We start from the raw sequence: 23,429 nt of genomic DNA, 5'->3' as shown, positions 1-23,429 counted from the left end.
ACAGGGATAATAAGCATTCATGATTTCAGCTTTTGACATCACTATTTTGCTTGCTTGTGAAGGTGTGAAAAAGTACAGCACAGTCTGGTATTATTAGGGTTACTGTTACTACTCTTTTCCATATTAAACTAGACTATTTCCCACAACATGAGACTATTAAAAAGATGAAAATGCATGAGTGGATTTACTGCACCATATATACAAATATACCAAATACACAACTTGATTCAAATGAGCATTAATATATGAATCAATCCCATTACTTTGGACTTCAATAAGTCTTTATCGTTAAAAAAGCAAGATGTACTGAAAGAAAATCAGTTTGACATTATAGCATATACTGTAATACTGGGGATAAGTGGCCCAAACCCTACTTAAGTGATATACTGATTAAAGTTAATTCATCATTCAAATGAAAAGAGAGAGCATAAAATTGTTTTAAACTGATCTGTAATTTTATTTCTGCAATACTCATCACTCCCACTAGATGGCTGTATATTATTATTTGCATACTGTCAGCTTAGTGAGCACCAGTATATTACTGGATATACAAGTGATGTGTGATTAGCACTGACATTTGTACTTAGAAAATGTATAGATGTATAAACCAAAACAATACAAATAAGGATTCATCAAGTAAATATTTAAATAAAATACTGGTATCAGCTTTCTAGAAACATATTTTCATTTATTTTAACATGTTTTGGAGAAGCCAGTGGGAATGTTTGCTCAGGTCCTGTAACTTACCCCTAAGTTATATGATATGTTACCCCTAAGTCACTCTATTATTAACACACTCCAGGATAAAGAAAAAGATGAACAGAAATTGATTTGATCCTGAGATTGCACTGTCACACATCTGTATTCTGTCCTGTTGGGTGCACCGTAACAGCACATTTGCACCAGAGGCTTTTAGACTCTCTCTGAATGATGTATTTCACAACATCAAATATTTATTTCAGTGAATCAGTATGTTTAGAACTTGGTTATAAACTCCCGTGTCTACAGAACAGTACATGATGCCAGCAAGGGGAACAACTACAATGAGCACTGGTACAGTACAATCACTTGTCTAATATCTCACCATAAGCATGATCACCTGGTTAAAGTGCTGACAATCCCCAGTAAGACATAAGAAAGTGCCCTGAGAACCACTGGCCAGTCTTGGTCAACACCTAACCAGCCAATTTTAAGTTCTTAGTTAAGACTTAAAGTTCCATGCTGGGCCATGGCTATATCATGAAAGATTGATGCGGTACATACTGAAACAATGCTGTAAGGAGCATTCTGATTTACAGCATTCTATATCTCTTCAGACAGAGTGTAGCTGTATCTGAACCAGTTGTATCTGCCTATTTTAAAATAAGACTGGAGTATCACTGCAGTGAGTTTATATTGGAATATGGTATTGCTATAGCTATTCTGAATCCTCATGTGTACATGTACCTGAAGACATATTTTCTGTAGACTAACAGAACTGCTTAGTTGAAAAACAGTGAAATTGGTCTTCCTCTACTTACTGATCAGGTAGAACACCATATGAAGAAAAATATATGAGTATATCAGATTGTAACACAAATTACCTAACTGGTGAATTTCAACTGATTTCAATGCTGGAAAATGAATATCAAAATGAAATTTTAATCTACACTCTGCACAATGTATTTCATAGAGAAAAGCTAATAAATTACAATTCATGTTTTTAAACTATGACAGATTGCATTAGTCATGTCAAAAACCTTAAGTTATTAAAGTTTAAATTGCAGTTCATCTGGCATGTTTTATTTCAAGTTCGGAAGGAATACATGAAGGGAAAGGAATCTAATTCTACATTTCTTCTTTTTTAGTTTGGCTATTTTATTATTACTGCACAATACAATTATGCTCTTTTTATGCTCTCAATTTTAATTACTGTAGGTGTTGTGATCAAAACAAAAAGAAGTGTTATTAAACCAACGATCTTTACATGTACAAAACAGACACAAGGTTCAATCTAACACAAACATCTTATTAGTAACACGATTAGTATCCATCACTCTGGCCTGTTAACAGATGCAACTGGCGTTGTCTTGCTGGAACCCTCATGGATCAAACACATTCTGTGCATACCGAGCCAGAATGGCAACTGACAGGAAGCATGAAGCGTTAAATGTGTGAAATGTGCCTGTGTTATTGTGGTGCAGGCAAGCTTCCTTGCAGGAGTTCCTTCTCCAAACACATGGAGATATCCAGCAGAGTTTTTTCTTGTTCTCTTTTTTCCAAGAGATTAATTGAAACTGATTTCAAAGGAGGCTTCTTGAGGGAGAAATGAAAAGCAAGCTGATTTATTTTCGCTTTTCACTAATAATTCCTAAAAAAAACAAAAGAGATGTTCACAAATATGCAAATGTCATATTCAAAGGAATGCCACAGATGTGAATGGCGACATTTCTAAATGAACTTTGTTCTATGGTTTCCTGATACATTATATTGAGTTTGAAGCCTTCATCAAATACTGTAATTGTCCTTTTTTTTAGAAAATACTTAATATTTTACTAAATATAGAATTATTATTGTTGTTATACCAACCTGATTCAGAATGATCAATTGTGTACTTTTTATGTTTCAGCTCACTGTTATGACCCCCACTACCTGCACACAGAGTCCCTCCAACTAGCCAGAGTTTAATTTTTTTAACATGTCACAGGAAACACCTACTACACATCATCAACAGCACTGCGTGCCTGCAAGTATCCGGGAGACTGCAGGGATCACTGTGTCACTGAGACCCAAGAGAGCCCTGGACAACTAGCCTGCTTTATCCTTGGTGGGACTCAACTAGATCTTGACAGTCCTCAAGTGAGTGCCTTTAAAGATTTAACCACTTGGTATGAATCTATCATGGCATTATCCTACAACCTTGCTGCAGACACCACTGATAAAATTACCCATATGTAGTGTACTGTATGTACACATCAACACTGACATGACTACAAAGACCGACAGACATGCCAGTCTACTGTGTAAATATTCTGGTTAATGCAAGGTACAGTAGATTTCTGCCCTCTGCAGCCTGTCTGAAATCTGCTGAGTCATCACTCAGTTCTATGCCCAGTGTAGGCCACACTGTAGTCACATTGGAATACAGTGAGTGAGGCCTGTCACCAATCAGAAGCACACAGCCTGCAGTGCCCACATTCTGCTGACAGAGAGTTTACTACTCTCTGATTTATTACTACTGTATTATCTGTCAAAACCAAGATGAATGCTACCCTAAAATGTACCCCACTACAGCATTATTTCTGTAATAAAACAAAGATCACATGAAAACGAATCTAGCTATCCTACTGAAAACAAGATACATCTAATGCAGCTATAACAATGCTCAAGCTTTAAATAAATAAATACAATCATCATAACTAAGAAATAACACATGAGCTTCATCTGATCTCTTGAGCTTCACAAAATCATCATGTGACTACCACTTTAATTTTGGGGGGTATAGTGAGAATGGGGCGAAGATGTTTACAGTGAACAGCAGCCAGCAGCAGGGATAAATGATGAACACTTTCCGGGAAGACATGAAAAAACCAATAAAGAGAGGAAAGCATTTTTCAGACATATCCATATGCTTATGTCTGATGTGTTAGTATTAACAAATGCAAAACTGATATAACAACAGTTACTTCCACTTTCATGCATGACTTGAATAATCTAATAACTAATGCTGAGAGGCTTCACAACACAATCTTCATAATCGATTCCTTTAAACACCTTCTACTAAAACAGACATTAAAATTCTCATTTTGTGCAGTTTTAGTTGGCTGACAGTGCTGCTTGGCCAGGGCTGAGTCTATAACAGGCTGCTAGGCAGGGGTAAGGAGAGCAGATTTAAGAATCAGTGTTAGTGCCGACAGATGTCAGACTCCATGGCTTTTAGGATGATCTGTGGTAGCAGGAGGGGGCTGTAGTGCAGTGTTTATAATTGTAGTAACACAGGGCAAATGCAGGTTTTAAAACTGGACTCAGGCACTGAGAAGGGCAACAGATGGCGGCTGGTATCATATGTCAGTAAACAGGCAAAACACAGGGGAGCTTGGGGTTGTGAGCAATGAGTGGTGCCTCAGCGGAAACACAACAGTAATAATAAAGTTATTTTATATAGCACCTTTAAAAATCAATTTACACTGACCCATCTCCCTTCCAAACACTAGCAGAACACCCATGGAAACTTACAATGCTATAATTATAATAATTCCATGCATGGTCGCCTCTTCCCCATCTGAAACCCTTGGGCTGGCGTGGCTGGCCCAGAAACTGGATGCTACAGTGCCTGATCTAGAAGGGAGGCGAAGGCAAACTGGTGGCAGAACCAGACATTTCCCTGGGTGCCTCCGGGTTCCATGTCCGGCCTGGGACTTGAGTAGAGAGTGAAAAGGATTTCACGCCAGAACACCTCAGGATACAGAGTAGTGCAGATATGTTCAGATTAAGTTCCTTAATTAATCTGGTCAAAGTCCTGTGTAAATAGTTAAAGTCAGTGAAACTCCTCACACAAAGGTTTTTCTGAGTCCTTTTCATATCCTCACACTATAATATGGCAACTTTCAACCCAACAGATCTCAAAATGCTTCACATACAGGAAGTGGCCCAGTTTATCCACTACTAAGGTTCAGCACCAACATCCCCGCTACACTAGAAGATCAGGTAGAGAGGTGAAAAGTTGCTTCACTGATTGAATTAAGGGGGCACTTCAGAGAATCCAGTTTGTATAAGTCCAGAGGGAAATTTAGCCAGGACTCTGGGATTAACACCCTTACTCTTTTAAAAAGTGCCATGTGATCTTCAAAATTTTTTAAACCTACTGAGGGCTCAGTTTAATGTGTCATCATAACAGGATTTTTTTTTTACCAACTACACCACTGTACTTTACTATGCTCTTCCCCCGATTTGTCTTATTTGTCTTATACTTATTTGTTACAATAAGTAAACTGTCATAAGGGCACAGTTAGGATGAGACACTTAGGGGATTACTTAACTAGTTAACATGGCACTTAGTTACAGTACCCCTTATTTTCACTGATTAATATTGTAACTCCACAGCATCAGATAGAACAGCAACAGATAGATTAGTCTATCATATGATTAATGTAATAATTATTTCACTGATTATCTAATGTCAATTAGTTAGTACCCATGTGCTATTAAGTAGCTGGTTCAGTGCAGCTCAGACATGTGGGAATTGTCGGATGCTTTGAAGATGTAACGATGTCAGTTATTTAAATTCTACCCTGATGCCTTCTCTTAGGATCCCTGACAGTAGGATGGCTGCGACTCTGACACATTCATAGTGTCTTCATCTGCTACACTGCAGACATCAGGGGCAGCTGACGTCTGATCACAGACAGAAGATTCTTCTAAAAGAATAACTTAAACACCACAATAATTCACTGGGTAAAGATGCAGGAATAAATCATTGCACAACTTTAGTTTTGTATGTAATGCAATATTATTTAATGCTCATAGTAGTGAAATGTTAAGTAGTGATACTAAGCTAATACCACATAGGAAGAGTAGTCAGATAATGGAAAAACTCCATACAATACAATGCAGATCTCTTACTGTATATAAACACTTCCTTCATTATGGTAACTGAACTGATTTTCGATCAACAAAATGTGAAGGGCTGCTTCTAGGAAATCCCTGCAATGAAATTGATTAATAGGTCTAGTTCTTGACTGTAGTGACTACTTGTAGCAGTCAAGTGTATTGGAAGAGCTGTCCATCTGTGCTGGGCTGCTCTGTACTATACCTGAAGTGAGCTACAATCATGGGAGGCACAGGCTCCAAGAATAGCTGCTCCTACCAGCACTGCCTCTGGTTCCTTGGGCAATACTACCGGCAAGCCTGGTGAGAGACACACCACACAATAAGCTATCGTGAGACTCAAAACAGCAAATTGTTGATCCTGGAGACCTGCAATCATGGAGGATAAAAGAACACCGCAAAGGCAATTACAAACTTAAAGTGGAAAAATTTGTGAGAGGCACAAGAGTTTGAAAAATAAACCCTGATAGACACAAACAGGAGAGAATGGCTTGGCCAGTCAGATACACTGAGCTAGAAGCTTTAATTTCTCATGAAAGGATACCCACAGAAAAACATGCTGAAATTAATAATAGTTAACTTAAAAGTGTTAAAAGGGAGCTCATACTAAATATTGAATACTATATTAGTTCAAGTACAGTAGGTAGCTGCGTCAGCATGCGTAGGCTACAAAGGAACAGGTAACAGGTTTATTCCATGCTGAAAAGAAAAGAAAGGAAACACAACATTCCACATCTGAAGAAGGCTCCACGGCTGAAACATTGCGTTTCCTTTTTTTTTTCAACCTGTTCCGTTGAATACTATATAACAGCTTATATATACAATATACAATAATAATAATAAACCTTATTTTATATAGCACCTTTAAAGGTGGCTTCTCAAAGCGCTTTACAGGATGACAACAACAATAAATAAGAAGAATACACAAGATAAAACACAATTATAATATATAGAGGAGACCGTGGATGGTGGTACTAAGAAAAGCAGAGGGGTGAAGAATGGAACCGGTTAAGTAAAGGCTTTTCTGAAGAAGAGTGTTTTGAGTCAGGATTTGAAGTTTAGAGAAGGTGACTCTCTGATATCCTTGGGGAGAGTGTTCCAGAGCTTGATATACAGATGCAGCCATTCAAAGTGAGCGGTACAGACACGTACCGGAGGTAATTGGCTACGGTGTCGCGCATTGTGACGCACGATGACGCGCGGTACCGCGGTACGTGATTGGTTGACTGACAGGGGCACTCGTGGTCCGTTGGTCTGTCGTAGAAAGATTTACAGTAAACGTCTTTACTGTGCCCGTTGTAGTATTGAATATTTATATGGAATTTTACCACTGAAGGGAAATCTTAATAGCTGAGCATAAAAAGAATAGGAGCATACTGTAATGCGTGTGAAGGCCATAAACGATATTAATTTTGGAACATAAACATACAGTATATGGCTGGTCTTGGTACTTTAAAGAAAAAATATACACCAGTATTCCATTTCTCCCTAAACATTTTAAGCATCGAAGTCTTTAACAAACGTGATACCGGAGTCAACAAGCATACTTTTAGAATTTGATTAAAAGGGAATATAATATGGAATCGCGTATCTAAAGAAATTAATAACGATATAATTATATTCATGTACCGCAACACAAGAATAGTACACGCTGTACATTGTCTGTTGATAATGTTTCTGTAGTGCTTTTTCAGCACTCTGCATGTGACCTTGCCGGTGGCGCTGTGGGTTAGGTTCCTGACTCCCATGTCACACGGTCTGTGATCGAATCCCACTGTGGAACCATGACTTTTTTTTTTAACAAACATTTCTTTGAAAAAATGAAACGTTTCCCTTGGTCAGAGATTAAATAAAACCTCACTCGCACCAAACAAATTTATATTTCTAAATATCACAACATGATCGAATTTAAGTCATTTTAATAACAATGAATAGTCACCTAGGCGTTACAATATAAACATTTATATTGATTTAAATCGCGTTTTGATTTAAATCGCAAACGCGGGTTTAAATATATGTGTTTTTTGATTCACAATCAGACAAATGCAACATAAATTGATATCTTTGTTCATGCACAAACAGTGGCATGTTACATTATTAATTTGGGTGTCTCCTCTTGCCAGAAAGCTCTAAATTGCATTTTGAGTGCGGTTTTTGACTTTTTCTAAATTGCAACCCATAAATAAAGCTGATACAGTTTAGACTTATTTTAAACTGTATTACAGCAGCACAATGGACAAAAAAATGCACTTGGAATCTGTCCAAGCCCTACTTGTCAGGCATTTTCTTTTACTGCAACGGACATAAAAACTCCCTTGCTTTTAACAGAGCGTTTCATAATTTCTAACTAGGAAAATTATTTAAACTGCGACACTTATCATTCATTCCATTCCATTCCATTATCAGTCTTCCATTTCTCCCTAAACATTTTAAGCATGAAAGTTTTATGAAACGGTACCCAAATATGCGATTGCTGTATGGAATGAATTTTAATTAAAAAAAATTATTTAACACGAAAATTAAGCTGTTTACATCTTCCGCCTGAGAACAGTCACCCGTTGCTACCCAACGCAGAAACACAGCCACTAACTAGCAAAGAGAGGACATTAGCTAGCCAATATGATAAAGAAATAAATGATTATTTTATTTCTTTTGCACATTTATTTCAACATTTCCATCGATTGTACAAGCACTTGGAGACTGTCCAATCCCTAGTTCATCAGGCATTTTCTTTTACGCTGCGGGCATTCTCCTGGTCTGGCGCCGATCTGTGTCTTCTAGGCAGTGAAGTCTTGTTTTTATGTCCACTATAACAGACGAATCTCCTTTGCTTTTAACCGAGCGTCTAACCCCTCTGATTGGAGAAAAAAGACGTGCTGGTTTGCTATACATACTGTACCAGGAAGATGATTTCTTTCTATTCGAAACGTGTATTTTAAAAGTTTAAGAAGTAAAAACCTTACAGCGTACACAGATTTCTAAACTGATCAGGATCGTTATCTTTGTCTTATCCATAATAATGTTCACCGCTCTGTCCAGCAAATTAATAATAAACTTTATTTTATATAGCGTTTTAAACGAATAAGTAATTAGATTGCTCATAAACCTAATCGCTTTTTCTACATAAACACAGCGTGATTGCTCTCTGAAAATGCTTTTTCTTTTTATTTAGGCTCAGATTTCAACTATAGATCGTATTATTATAAACTTTCTTGGAAAAATGTCTTTTATGTAAACCATGTTTGCTATTAATTCATTTAGGGCTAGAATATGTTCATTGTCTTCCAATCGAGTCGAGTTGACATTAGAAGCTTGCCACGCCCGGACTGTTACACCACCGCATTAGCATGTTAAAGCGATTTCATTAAGGAGCCTAGCTTTCTTAACTAGTAAGTACTGAACTTCCTTGGCTTTGGAGGGGGAGGTGTCTTTTGCTGGAAATCTCACCCCCTTCTACTTTGAAAATACCTGTGAAACTGGTTTAATTTGTCACAGCCAGCACTCCCGCAGAGAGGGGGGTTGTACTCGTTAATGTCTTAGCCGGAACACATCATTATATCTCATTTTGTATTTCTATAAAAAAATCGTTTGCCCAGCTTAACACTATTGCTGTTGTTTTTATCCTGTAAAGCGCTTTGAGGAGCACAGCTTTCTCACCACTTAGATTACTTTTTGATACGATCCTTACACAAAGCAGAAACTTCTTGTATTTTCCGATGACATACAAGTGGAAAGATTACAGATTTTAATCGTCTTTTTTCTGAACTAGGAAAAATCTGATCATGTTTCTCTATTACAATAATAAAAAACTTTATTTTACATATCACCTTTAAAAGTGGCATCTCAAAGCAATACAGTAGATGTAAACCACAGATTACAAAGTAAATACCCAGACAAATGCAAACGCGTTTTTAATAAAATGCTTTTATTCATTCAGCAGAGAGAGAGCGTAAAACCTGGGCGTAACAGCTGTTCCTTTTTCTGATCACTCGCTCTCTGGATAAACGTCTCACCTGTCCTGTTCTTTGTTTTCCTAATTTGCTGATTATGCCTTCTGCGATCCACTCCTGCCCTCACACCTAAAGAAGACTATTTTAAATTTCTTTGCGCGGTCCATTGTGCAATTAACCCTTGTATGTGCTGTCCTTAAGGTGATATCACATAAAGGTGATATGTAAATAATGTTTTTATTATTGTTATAGAGAAACATGATCAGATTTTCCCCGGTTCAGAAAAAATATCTAAAGTATACTAGTTTGTCACTAGTATACTTTTAATACAGTCTTTGCTGTGCTCTAGAGGATCCCTGTGATATTTCGAGCTCTGGTTGAATGATAAGTGTCGCAGTTTAAATAAATTTCGTAGTTAGAAATTATGAAACACTCTGTTAAAAGCAAGGGAGTTTTTATGTCCGTTGCAGTAAAAGAAAATGCCTGACAAAGTAGGGTTTGAACAGATTCCAAGTGCATTTTTGCAATTTACGTTGCAACAGACAATGTACAGCGTGTACTATTCTTGTGTTGCGGTACATGAATATAATTATATCGTTATTAATTTCTTTAGATACGCGATTCCATATTATATTCCCTTTTAATCAAATTCTAAAAAGTATGCTTGTTGACTCCGGTATCACGTTAGTTAAAGACTTCGATGCTTAAAATGTTAGGGAGAAATGGAATACTGGTGTGTATGTTTTCTTTAAAGTACCGAGACCAGCCATATACTGTATGTTTAAGTTCCAAAATTAATATCGTTTATGGCCTTCACACACGTTACAGTATGCTCCTATTCTTTTTATGCTCAGCTATTAAGATTTCCCTTCAGTGGTAAAATTCCATATAAATATTCAATACTTAAACGGGCACAGTTAAGACATTAAATATACATATACATACTGTATACAGTACAGTTTGCATACGGTAATATGTTTATGTTCCTAAATCAATCTCTTTTATGAGCATGTGAAAGGCATGGTGAATCGATTCTCAAACATTACTGTACTTTGCACGATTGGAAACAAATGCGTGATTGCGAAATGCTGTGGTGTTACTTTTACAAAGACGGTCAATGAAAAAAATAATGTGGACCAAGGCAATACTTTGAGTTTACAGCTTGTCCAAGGTCATTCATTATTAATACTATTAGTAATATCTTCGTTAAAGACTTTGATGGCGACAGCTCAAACATGAGAGGTTGAGCTTTATTAGCTCCACCTTGTGGAAATTCCGGATACTATTATTTTGCTTGCGGTATTATAGGAGAATTTACGGTAACTAGCGGTATTTTCCGGTAACTCGCGGTAGACTGCGTAAAGCGCACCGGAAAATAATGCGGTATCGCCCGCGCATTTTGAATGGCTGCATCTGTATTCAGCTTTGAACAGCTACTTTATGTAACAGTACAAGAATACAGGCAAAAGGTAAGGAGTGATAATGTCAAGAATAACTATTTTATTTTCTTTCCTGGGACTAGAAACAACCCTACATTAAATCCCACTTATTGGTTTCTACCACATCTCTCTCCCATTTTGTGAATGGTTCAGGCCAGTGTCAGCTGATCTTTTGCTCTGGATCCCCCTCTCCCCCCTCAGGAATCAAAAGAATACCTAAAGGAGGGGGGTTTTCGTGCTCTCTGCCAGGTATCAGTTCAATCACCTGAAACTAGCTGTGCTAGCTACACATGCAGGAGAGAGAAACCAAAACTATTTCGCAAACAAACAGCACTGTTTCGATCACAAGTACCTTCTCGGCCTCTCCCTCTTTTTCTAACACCACTCTTATCTTTCCTTTCATTCACTTCCCTCTCCCTTTCACGCTGAAATAAAAGGGCTGATTTTTTTAGGTTCATGGAATTATTTAACTTTGTCAGAGGTCAGCAGTTAACAACGCAAAATGTATATTAATGCTGTTTTGTGGACAGCATTACTTGATTTTTTCAATACAGCAATCAGGTAATTAACCCCCAAAACTTCACACTGACCTGCCCTCTACCTTTTCCGTATTGGTCACTGCAACAAGCTGCCTGCTTTTGTGAAATTCTGCGTAAAACAGCTTTTGCGAAATTCTGCAGCACATCCATTTAAAGCAGAAGTTTAAACAAGCAGTAGCAAACCATAAAAAGATAGTTATACAGTTATGTATATGAGGTACACTATTCTATATATTCTATCAATGTATTCAATTTGGAGATTAAGGAAGATCAGCTCTGAAATTCAGTGTTATGCAAATACATACAGTATAGATAAAAGAACAACCTTTACATACACTCTTATTTCAACACACTCATAGTTAAACTGATCCAAGTATTTAACAAATATCAGCCAGGCCAGTTTTAGCCACATGATCTTTGCCCTTTTGATGACTACAGGCTTCCACTCAGGGGAATTCCAGCATTGGACACTAATCCCTTTGTCCCTGTGTTTAGATAAGTGCCTGCTCTCAGGATTATCTACAGGTCCTGGCTGAACTTTAAACCACATTAACAGCTCCTTAATGCAGATTCCTGTAAAACACAGCTCACCTCCTGAAATCCACAATACACCCCCTCACACACACACTTCTCCAGCTCAGCTCTCTCCCTTTGGGTGCTAGCAGGAGTGTATTGAAACTGAAAACACTCTTCAACTGACCTTACCCTGAGTATTCCTGTGCCACTTGTTCCAAGGGCATATAATTCTCTGTATTTTTCCTGGGGTTTTGAACTAATTAGCTGTTTGGATGTTTTTTTCAGCAGCAGCATAAGACCTTCCTTCACCATGTCAACCTGTATCAGAAATTACTTTAAAATCTCAGCACAGGAAAATATTGCATCCCTCACTAGTAACTTTTGTTGCTTCAAAAAAGTTAAAATTTATGGAAGAATAAAAGATTATACTTTTTTATTTAAATGCTTTCTCATGCTCCTCTGAAAGAAGCAGGGGTTTATTTCTTTAAAAAAGGAAACTAAAGGATTAATTCTTTAGCTAACATTACAAACAAAATGTTTAAACTTCAATCCATCCATTTCCTAACTGCTTCATTCAGTACAGGGCCACAGGGGAGACAGAGCATATCCTGGCAAGCATGTTTAAACTTAATTCATAAAATAATACTAATAGTGTATATAGAAGTTTTTACAAGATTTCCAAAGTGTAGCACAAAAAAAATTAACAAACATATTAAAAAAAAAAATAAACAAAAAATATCTATTCTAAATTAAGCATTATGATAGAAAAGCATGGGCAAACAAAATCATAAAATCAACCTAACATAAATACACAACATGGACACTGTAAATCCCTTTTAGAAAAACAATATTCTAAGTTGAAATAGTAATGTATTGTGCAACATTTGATGCTAAGACCTTAAATGAAATATTGTTAAACTCTAGTTCTCCATGGTCACAGGATCTTGGGGGCTTTCCTCAACTTTCAGTTACTTAATTGATTTAATTATTTGCTGAGCTACACAAATCAGACCATAATGTCCGGGTCTTAAGCACTTAAAGATTTATGGGACCTATGAGAGCTTTGTCCCTCACAAAGTCTACTTTTGTGAACCTGATTAAGAGTGATGCCTCTACACACCTGTGATGTCAGCGTGTGCCTGTATGAAGAGAGGGTTCTTACTGAGTCCACCACACAGGAACAGCGTGTTGATGTCATACCCTGCCCCTTGCATAGTTTCCAGGATGTGTCTTGTTCCCAGCTACAGGTGAGAAGATGTACTGTAATCACATATACTGTATATATATAAGATTTAAGACAAAACCCTGCAAATAAACACACACAAATATTTGTAAAGTAAGTTTTCTTCACAAATATTGAAGAAGTCTTCTTTCAGAAAAGTAATTTAAAATTAAAATATTTTTATTAGTTCACAGTTGTAGCACCTCATTGCAGGTGACCAAAATCTGTATACACATTAAAGTAAGCAATCTACAGCACATACTAGTTTAGCACTCCAACTGCAGAGCTAAAACAGCTCCATTGCAAGAAACTATGTTAATTGCTAAGTTCCATTTTGTCTTGAAAATAAAATTTGACATTAAAAGCTTATAAATACAGTTGCTGATCTCCTGAGCATACCGCAGAATCAGGACTGTCACAGAATGCTACATGATCTGAGGCTGAGATCTGAAAGCCAGTACCCACACATAAAAAAATCAAGGAGGTCAAGTGACCTCTGGTAGACAGCTACTGTAGGTATTTATTATTATGAAAGAAAATGATCAATAAGGACATTTCAAAAAGGACATGATTTCAGGACATGAGGAGTTGTGGATGTTGTACTCACTGCGATGGACTGCACTGTGGCCAGATACAGAAGAGCTAAGTCATCAAGATTTTGAGAGAGAGAAAGGCCAACAACCTACACAGAAGAACACAGTCACACACTGAGATTCATTACCACGGTGTTTCCAAACTAGTCCTCAGGACCCGTTAAAGGCCAAAGACGATGTTGATGGTGATGATAATAATAAGAACAATAACAATTCACTGAAGTTGCATAGTGTTTTCAGTGGATTCAATTTATTTACCACTGTGCAACAGCCATTATGTGTCAAGAGTCCCACTATGCGGCAGATCAGGTGAAGGATTAAAGTAATTTAAGACACTGAATTAAAGGGAAATTTAGGCAGAACAGACTGTGCAAACCCAAGGTGGAATTTAGGTCATCAGAATTAACACCCTATCTCTTATGAACAGTGCCAGGTCCTTTAATGTAACTATCTTTTAAGGTTTAATCCAAAGGATAGCACCTCCTACAACAGTGTCCCCATTCACCACATGGTGGCATTGGTTTGGAAATCATGTCTCAGAAGAAAAAGTGCCACTTATGCAACATCACATTCAGGATCAACCTGGTTTTTCTGTAGACATTTCCTAACCCAGTACTGACCAGGCTTTACTACTGAGATCTGAAGAGATCAGGCTACAAGGTGGTAGGACTGCTTTAAATGGCATCTACTGTACAGTACATAAGTCTCTCTCCTGAAGCAGGAGAAGTAATACATATTAACACAGATAAAGAATATTTATGAAAATTTGGAAACAATGCAAATAACACCTTTAGATCAAGACAAGAATTGGAAAACAACTACTTCAGCAGTCAAGATGAAAGGAAATGTTTGTAATTGCAAAATTCTTAAATCTGTTGCTATTCATGGTATTAAATATGCATTTACAACTGAAAACACTCCTAATCTGTTTTGACCCCGTGGTTAGGAAAATTTAAGTAAACATTTTTATAAAGACCATTTTCCAGCAACAGTAACACAACAGCTACTCTACTGAAAAATGTTTAAATGATAAATATTATACAGACTAGCAGGGGCAGCATCCTTAAGAACACACCCTACAAGTAGAAAGATGTTGAAAATTTAAAAGTGAAAAAAAAGAGCAGGGAGGACACACACACAAAATTAAAACCAGAACCAGGAAACTTCTGGGCGATGCAATACCAGTTATATTACTGTGGCAAGAACTTGGGGTTGGGCACCACTAGTGATCTAATTACATGCATTTGGTACTGAGCCAGCAGTAGTCCAATTTACTGTATAGTAGAGTAAGTCCTACAAGGACTCTGTTCCTACTTGATAAGTTGCCTATTTTGTATTTGGAAATGTAAAGATTTCCTTTTCATTGTGCTGGATGCGAGTACACTTTCCTACCCTTGCTCTGGTTTCTATTTAAAAAAAGGTTTGATAAGGAATACAGACATGGATCAGCACCAATTACAATAGGAGAACCAGATGGTGTTGTTGCTTTAGTTCTCATTCCTCCATTCTTTCACAGACTAAACAGGCTCTTTTCCAGACCACAAAAACTATTCAGTATACAAATAATGCAGAATGGTATAAATGTTTTACATTGTGCATATCGAAGGTAATGTAATTTGCCTTGATTAATGACTATGGGACTCCTCATTAAAAACACATTATTTCAGAGTTAAACACAATTTAAAGCATGTCTCTGTCAGTGTTGCAGATGATTTCTGTGATCCCTGTAATCAAAGAGAGGATGAAAGTGATACCCCATTCCTATTTCACAGAGGCTATGAAGTTTACTTATGCCTCCAGGACAACAGACTGATCTGCACACCTGACTATGTTAGTCACTGCAAATGGTGAAGTTACGACTGTTACCATTCCTCTGTTGAAAGGAAATATATTAATACAAAATGTTAAACATGTAACTATTAATAAGTTTATACCAATAAAGGGAGCTTGACACACAGAGGGAAGTAATACATTTTTAGGGGAATCCATCATGAATCATCAAGATAGGATGCATGATAATAAAACTTTGAACATAAGAATAAAAAGAATCAAAAAATGAATTCTTGTGGTGTGATTATTTGGCAGAACTTTTAAAAGTGTCTTTTCTACTTCTAGACAAAATAGGTGCACATTTTGCATTACATACTGGAAATTCAAGGGACTGTATTTCACCCGTGTAGTCAGAAAAGGCCTTCAGAATTTTAAGCGCCATTAAGGAAAATTAAATTTAATGTCTGTGAGATGACAATGTAAATTAGTGTACTTAAAAATAATAAAAGGTCATTTGCAATTAAGAAGATATGAGAGGCAATAGCCAACAATGTAGAAGCCATAAGCCAGCCAAATGAATGAAATACTTTTGCATAAGTCTGTAAAAGCTATTTGTAACATACATGAGCAACAGGTGTTTCAAATTACAACCTCGAAGCTCATTAACTTGATCAGGAAAAATTGCATGTATAGGAAAATGTGGATTCACTGAAAAGGATTCTTTATCTTGAAAAAAAGGCTTTGTAAATCAGGAACTTTAGAGATGTAGCATTAGGGACTAATATGAAAGGGTATAAAGAGAAATTTAAAGCAGACCCACTTACTGTAAATGACAGAAAAAGGAAAAGTGGAAGCACAACAGGAGAATGAGAGAAAAAGGCAGTGAGAAGAAAGACAATGAAAAAGACACTATTCTTAACATCATTCATCCATCATGCAGCACTGAGGTTCTCTGTCAACAACTTTCAAACATACATTACATGCATTAAATAAACACCTTGTGCATATTATCAAAAATTCGTAGACTGTACAGCATGTAGGAACCTTTTACACGTGTACTGAGAGAGGAAAGAAAAACTATACTACAGCACTGCTTGAAAGTATGTTAATCCTTCATCTTTCACGTGTCTAAGACAAATTATCTTTATAATATATAAATATAACAGAATATTTAATATTTTACAATATTTAATGAAGATAACCCAAATAATGGACACAGGTACAAACATATATATATTATTTATTAAATAAATCATGTTTATTTAACAAAAACTCAAGGACACTGTGTGCAACAGCAAGTGAACCTTTTAATTCAATAAGTGGTGGCAAATCCTTTAACAGCTATGACAGTAACCAAACATTTCTGATAGTTAGTATTCAGTCTCTCACATCTGCTTTGAGGAAGTTTTGTCCATTCTTCCTTATAAAAACTGCTTCAACTGCTCCAGATTTGATAGCTTTCTTGCATGAACAGCCAACTTCAGGTCTTTCCACAACATTTCTATTGTTGAGACCTGGATTTTAAATTGACCATTCCAAACACAAAATTTCTTCCTCTTAGTCCATTCTCTGGCAGATTTGCTGGAATGTTAATGGTCATTGTCATGCAGGTGGACCCTTTTTCTGGCTCAGCTTCAACTCACAGACAGAGGGCCTGACATTCTCTTCCAGAATATTTTGATATGAGATGAAATCATAGTTCCATCAATGATGGCAAGTTGTCCAGGTCCATGGGCAGAAAAGCAGCCCCAAACCATTATACTCCTTTCATCATGCTTGACTGTGGGGATAAGGTTATTTTAGTGGTAGGATTTACACCAAACAGAGCATTTTTTGTTATGGCCAAAAAGATCCTTTTAGGTTCATTGGTCCAGAAACATTCTTTCAAAAATCTACAGGATCATCCAGATGGTCTTTTGCAAACTTAAGACAAGTACTGATGGGAGGTTTCCCTCCCATGAACGCCATTGCTATTAAGCTTGTGTTGTATTGGTGAGGTATGAACATGGACATCAGCTGCAGCAAGAGAGGTACAGTATGGAGATCCTTAGGTGTAGTCCTAGGGTTCTTTTGGAAATCTTGGATGAGTTTTCTTGTTGCTTTGTAGGACAATTTTGTAGGACATCCACATCTAGGTAAAGTGGCTATTTCTCCATTTGAAGACTATCTGTCTTACAGTAGACTGACAAATTCCAAAAGATTTTGCAATGGTTTTATAATATTCTACAGACTGATGAGAACTTACAACACTCTTTCCGTGGTTGTCTGAGGTCTTTGTAGATTGTGGCACGGTGCATTACACTTAATTGTTTGTGTAAGACGAAGCTGACTAGATTTCTTACCTTTATATAGTAGACGGCCTCCTAAACCTCGATTGGCTCTTTGATTGGTTAACTTGGTACCCAATTATTTTAGCACCTGGTTATACTGACCTAGTTGACCAATCTAATGAACCATGTGGTTCACTTACTTTTGCACATGCGCTTATAAAAGTAAGGACTAATTTTCAATAAACAAGGATTTCATAATGAAAATGTAACATTTGTAGAACTAAGTAGGGATTCACAAACTTTCAAGCAGCACTGTACAGGTCTCTGTAGTACACTCACCGACCAAAATACTGGGAACCCCAGCTGTATAATATTTGACCTCTGTGAGAAGGAAGAACAGCCAAAGACCATCATACACTGCAGCTCGAGAGGGGTAGCCTTTGACTGAGGATATGATAAGGGCAATAAACTGCAAGTTTCACCAGTTTCCAGGAGGTCAGAGATCTGGCGATTGTTCAGGCCAGGTAGAGAGATGGAGGACTGTCTCATGCTCCTCAAGTAAACCATGGATTTGCTGCAACTGAAAGTGTCTACTCATTTGATGTGGGGGCATTACAGTGATTTTGGTGAAGGAGTATAGTTTTGTATTGTAAATCCTACCACAGTGCTGATCCAGTTGATCAAGGGCATTCCCAGCATCCCCAGATCATGACAAGACATGTTTTATTTTAAGTCAAGTTATTATAATGTTTCCATATATAAACTAAGGTTAAATTTACAATCCCAAAATGCCAAATATCTGTAAGAGTTAAAACAGCAAGTCAACCACCATAACATGTCTTAAATATCCCATTCAGTGAATTGTATGCTCACACATCTAAAAGCGCCTTCATTTCAGACTGCTTTGAAGGTAGCTCACATGTCAAGACATTTGAGAATCACTAAATTCAAGACAGTGTACAACAGGGTACAACTATCTAAACTAGTTAAGGGCAGGGTTTTTAATCACACAGATCTCTAAACATTTTTATGAATAAATAACTAATTAATTAAATAAAAGCTAGTTGTGTCAAATTCCTGAAATGGAGTTGATCATATTGTCATACTTTATATACAGAAAAACTGTTTCTTTTTACCATTCCTTTCAGAGTGGGATCTGCCAACGGAGACCGGTTGCCATGGAAATCTGGCCAGATGTGCAGGTGAGCAGTGAGCACGTCCAGGGGTGTGTCAACACTCATCGTGTGCAGGTGACTATTTAGGTAAGTATAGATATTCACCCCACTACATAGTGCAAAAAGAAGAGAAAAGAGATATGATAGTTTAACAAAAAAAGAGTACTCAAATACAGTGAACTTATAGAGTACAAAATAAATTGTAACTCACGTACCTTAAATGTAATATTTATACCAACAAATTAGTGGCATCATTAATGTGCAGTTAAAACAAAGGGATTAAACATCTAATTATAAAAGTTAAAAGAAACTTTTACTGTCTGCAGTGCACTGTCTATATTTAAAACATAATAACCATGTGGACTTTAATAACTGCTTTTGTATAAGGTTGGGTAGCGAGAGTAGCAACTTAAAAGAGGACAGTTAACAAAATAAATGAAGAAGGTTGCCGGTTCAAATCCCGCAGCTGGCAGAGGAATCCTACTTCGTTGGGCTCCTGAGCAAGGCCCTTAACCCCAACTGCTCCAGGGGCGCTGTACAATGGCTGACCCTTGCTCTGACCCCAGGCTCTCTCCCTGTCTGTGTATCTATGTGTCTCATGGAGAGCAAGCTGGGGTATGCGAAAAGATTAATTCCTAATGCAAGAAATTGTATAGGGCTAATAAAGTGATGTTATGTTATGTTAAGTATCATTACCTGATAATACCTTTTAATTCATCCTTCATGTGTGCGGTTGTTAATAAACACTTGGAAGATAGCTGTTTCTAAAGAACTGGTTTCAAAGGAAAGAACATAATATCTAACTTTAAAATGGAACTTTATTTCCTACCTAATGGTAAAATAGTGTAGCGCCTTACCACTGTGAAAACCCAGACTGAAAGGAACTTTACCCGAATCAGATAACTGTGTTTAAGTCTCACTAATTCATAACTTTTCTTGTTATCCTGTTTGAAGCTGGATTTGCTGATGCAGTCAATGAATTAGTCTGGGTACTGTAATTCAGAGCTAGACGATCTCACAAGGGTCACCTTTGTCTGTTTTATTATGATTGCTGGGGAATAGCAAGGCAATCTTGTAAAAATATCAAGCCATTCTCCTGCATTTCCCATCACCCCTTAATTTCAGGGCTTGATACACAAAAAAGTGATAGAGAGCAGAACAGTGGGGTGTGCAGGAGGAGGGGGAGTGGGTTGCCATGGACAGTATTTAGGTTTTGGCTTGAATTCATAACCAAAGCCAGGCTACGTGGTCCATAAAGACAGAGGGCACTAATTAAAACAACATGGGCTTCCTGGATTCCTGCTTCAGACTGGGTCACGTGCAAAGCCCTGTGCCGGCTCACAGTTCACTTTGGGAAAGCAAAACACATGTTTTACTTTATTAGTTGTTTATTTATAAAGGCAATAGAGGAGGAAGATTTAAGGGAATAATCAATTACTTCCATCATAAAAATGAAGTCTGGTAAACAAGTGCTTTAACAAATATTCCTCAGAAAAGGATTTGTTGATGATCTCCTGAAGTTAAAAAACATGCTAGTTTCTCCAACTTACCAGTCTTTTAGCTGCTGAGAAACAACTTCATACAACTTCATACACCATTTCTTTTGACATTCTTTAAAAAAAAAACTACTATTCCATCAATGAGCATTTATGTTTTGTAAAATTTAAAAAATATTTAAAAAGAAATATGTCTAGGTGCAATTAATACTTTTTAAAAAAACAAAATTCTACACAGCAGTCATTTCAGCACATTACATTTTTTTTCCTTGAAAACCCTTAAACTGCCCAGAGAAGGTTTGGTTTTTAAATTGCTGTACCAGATTCCAGCTGCAAACTTAGATGTCTATAAAGCACAAGTGTGGATGACACCAAGGATGTCTGCTGCTTGTGGGCCTGCTGAAGCTCTAGGCACTGCTGGTCTGCAGGGCATGCTTGTATCAATTAATTAACCTATATATCCATTTCATTTTCCTGGTGAGGTTCACCTCAATGGGCCATGGTATAAAAATGCATAATGTAAGTGAAGTACAAGGGCTGTGCACTGCATACAGAAGGTTCTCTGTTTCAAACAACACATTATGGAAATGATTTAAAGGTCCTCAACACCTTCAAATGCAGTTTATGGTCTTGTGGTCTGTAGTTAGAAGTAAAAACAGGTCTGAGAAAAAAACGTAAGAAAACTAGAATCGCAGTAGTTTCAGTCAAAGAATTACAATCCAACATAATTTTTAGTTGCTGCTAGAAAAGGTAAATTCTGTTATATTATATGACTTTACTCAAAACAGTTTTCTTAATATCCAAGATCCTAGAAGTGCATTCTATAAGAGTGTAAAAAGACAAATATAGAGGCTCCTGTGCTATCCATGTGCCATTCTGCTGTTCATGTGCTTAATGCAATAGAAATGCAAGAGAAAAACAGTTTTTACCAGCTGTGAAGAACAATCAAGTGTGAAACTGTAGACTTAATAAAAAGGTACCATACCAGGTTTGTCAGAAACTGGCTGACTAATGAAGTTCGTCTTTACCTGAACCACAGTCAAGCCCTCAGGTTTTACAAGCCTTCATTATTGAAAAGTCCAGCTTGCCATAATAATTCACCGGCTCTTAATGTCTCCCCTGTCAGGCTCTAATGAGGTCCCTGGGGACACTCACATGTGCTTACAGCTTTAACCCCTGACTTCTCAGCAGATGTTTGTTTTGTTTAGAATCTCAGCCAGGCCACCAAAAGGTATGTTTTTTCAAGAATGCTCTCAGCATGCCAATGTGTCATTCTTGGTGCGTTGTGAACATGTTAGTGCTGACACTACATCATGTTCAGTAAATCAAGCTGGGAGCTGATTGTTTGGTGTTTTTCTTTAGCGTGTTACTTGTTAAAACATTCACTCGACTGCCACCCAACATCTCAAATTACAATAATTACCACATGACACAACATGATAGAGAACGCTAAATATTGGCTCCAATTAACAACATATGTACTTTATATGAAGCCATAATGTCGTAAGTTTGCTCAAAAGAAAGGAATTTATTGCAAAAAGTAGTGTCTGCTTGTTAATAAATGATTTAACTACACAATTCAGAGATCTATCCAACCACTTTACATAACAGAAATAATGAAACAAGGAGCTATAGAAAATTAAAATGAACGTCACCACTGAAGATCTTTTATGTTCCTTAAAGATAAGTTATTAAACTAGAGATGCCATATGTGGTGCTATCAGCACCATGCACAGTTTACTTTAACCAAACAGTCCCTGAGTGGTAACTAAGATGTGGAGCTGACAGGGAAGAACATACAAACCTTTCTTTAGCTTTTTCCTTTAGCTCAGGGAAGGCAGCATGCCCTTTAATCATATGGTCCATCTACAACACAATATAAACCATTAAGTGAAGCTGGAAAACAATCAAGGAAAAAAGTGTGACCAAAGTCTTTCTGTTTCAGCTGTGCTTTAGCTAATTTCTCTTTACTGTTGGAAAGTTGAAACCCATCACACTGCAGTGAAAGGTTGCTCCTGAACCGTGAAATTCAGATCATCCATTGGATTTCAGCGGGAACTAGGTGCTACAGATCTGCTCACAGTAATGGTCAGTCAATGTTAAAATGAATTCCAAAGCTTTTCGCACACATCTGGCACCATCAAAAGAGAACAAGAATACCCACATTAACATGCAAAAATAAACCAGCATAGTGTATATTCATCCAACTAACCATCCATATATTTTCAAACTGCTTTATCCAATTCAGGGTCACAGGAGATTCGGGGTCTGTGTGCATCTCGGAACCTTGTGCATCTTGGCAAGCAACATGCGCAAGGCAAGATACAACCTGGACTGGATGCCAGTCCATAGCAGGGCACACATAGACACAGACATAGGCACATTTTCAACTAAGGCCAGTTTTCCAAGAAGTAAATTAATCTACCAGTATGTTATTGGACTGTGGGAAGAAACCAGAGCATCCAGAGGAAACCTCAGGTTATAACTAGGGGAACATCCAAACTCCACACACATATTACCCCAGGTCCAGAATTGAACTGGGGGCCATAGTGCTAAGAGGCAGCAATGATAACCAATGTGCCACCATGCTGTGCTTACTGTATCCTAATTGAGTAAAAATATCTAAATAATTAAATGAACTAAAATGATTAAGAAAGAAATTACAAACACAGTATATCAGGACTAATTTGATGGTCCATTACAGTTCCAGTTCATGGATATTCTAGGAAGAACCTATTCCAACTCACCAGTTTACCTGTGGCACTTTGTCCTGCTTCATTCAACCAAAATGCTGGAACCATTGCAGAGTAATATGGACCCCACACACCTGGTACAAAGACGGGCTGCTTGCTGATCTGAAAATAAAATGACAT

At 37.2% G+C, this 23,429-nt stretch overlaps 1 protein-coding gene across 4 annotated transcripts in view; it reads right to left on the bottom strand.

The window, feature by feature from the left end:
* fggy (FGGY carbohydrate kinase domain containing) overlaps positions 1-23,429 on the bottom strand; it is a 100,462-nt gene that overhangs the window by 3,280 nt on the left and 73,753 nt on the right. For 3 of the 4 annotated variants that reach the window (XM_088928299.1, XM_088928300.1, XM_088928302.1), the window contains 6 exons: positions 23,304-23,411; positions 22,361-22,422; positions 19,022-19,169; positions 13,860-13,934; positions 13,151-13,271; positions 5,792-5,886 (listed from right to left, as the gene is read on the bottom strand). In XM_088928299.1, coding sequence (XP_088784425.1) covers positions 5,792-5,886; positions 13,151-13,271; positions 13,860-13,934; positions 19,022-19,169; positions 22,361-22,422; positions 23,304-23,411 — 609 coding nt within the window. The remainder of the gene's footprint in view (positions 1-5,791; positions 5,887-13,150; positions 13,272-13,859; positions 13,935-19,021; positions 19,170-22,360; positions 22,423-23,303; positions 23,412-23,429) is intronic. The other variant, XM_088928301.1, reaches the window with a different exon arrangement.

This window comes from Atractosteus spatula, chromosome 11 (genome assembly GCF_055471065.1).
Source record: "Atractosteus spatula isolate fAtrSpa1 chromosome 11, fAtrSpa1.hap1, whole genome shotgun sequence".
Classification (NCBI taxonomy): Eukaryota; Metazoa; Chordata; class Actinopteri; order Semionotiformes; family Lepisosteidae; genus Atractosteus; species Atractosteus spatula.
Note: the sequence above shows the minus strand (reverse complement) of the source record. Positions and strands in the feature narration are given on the sequence as shown.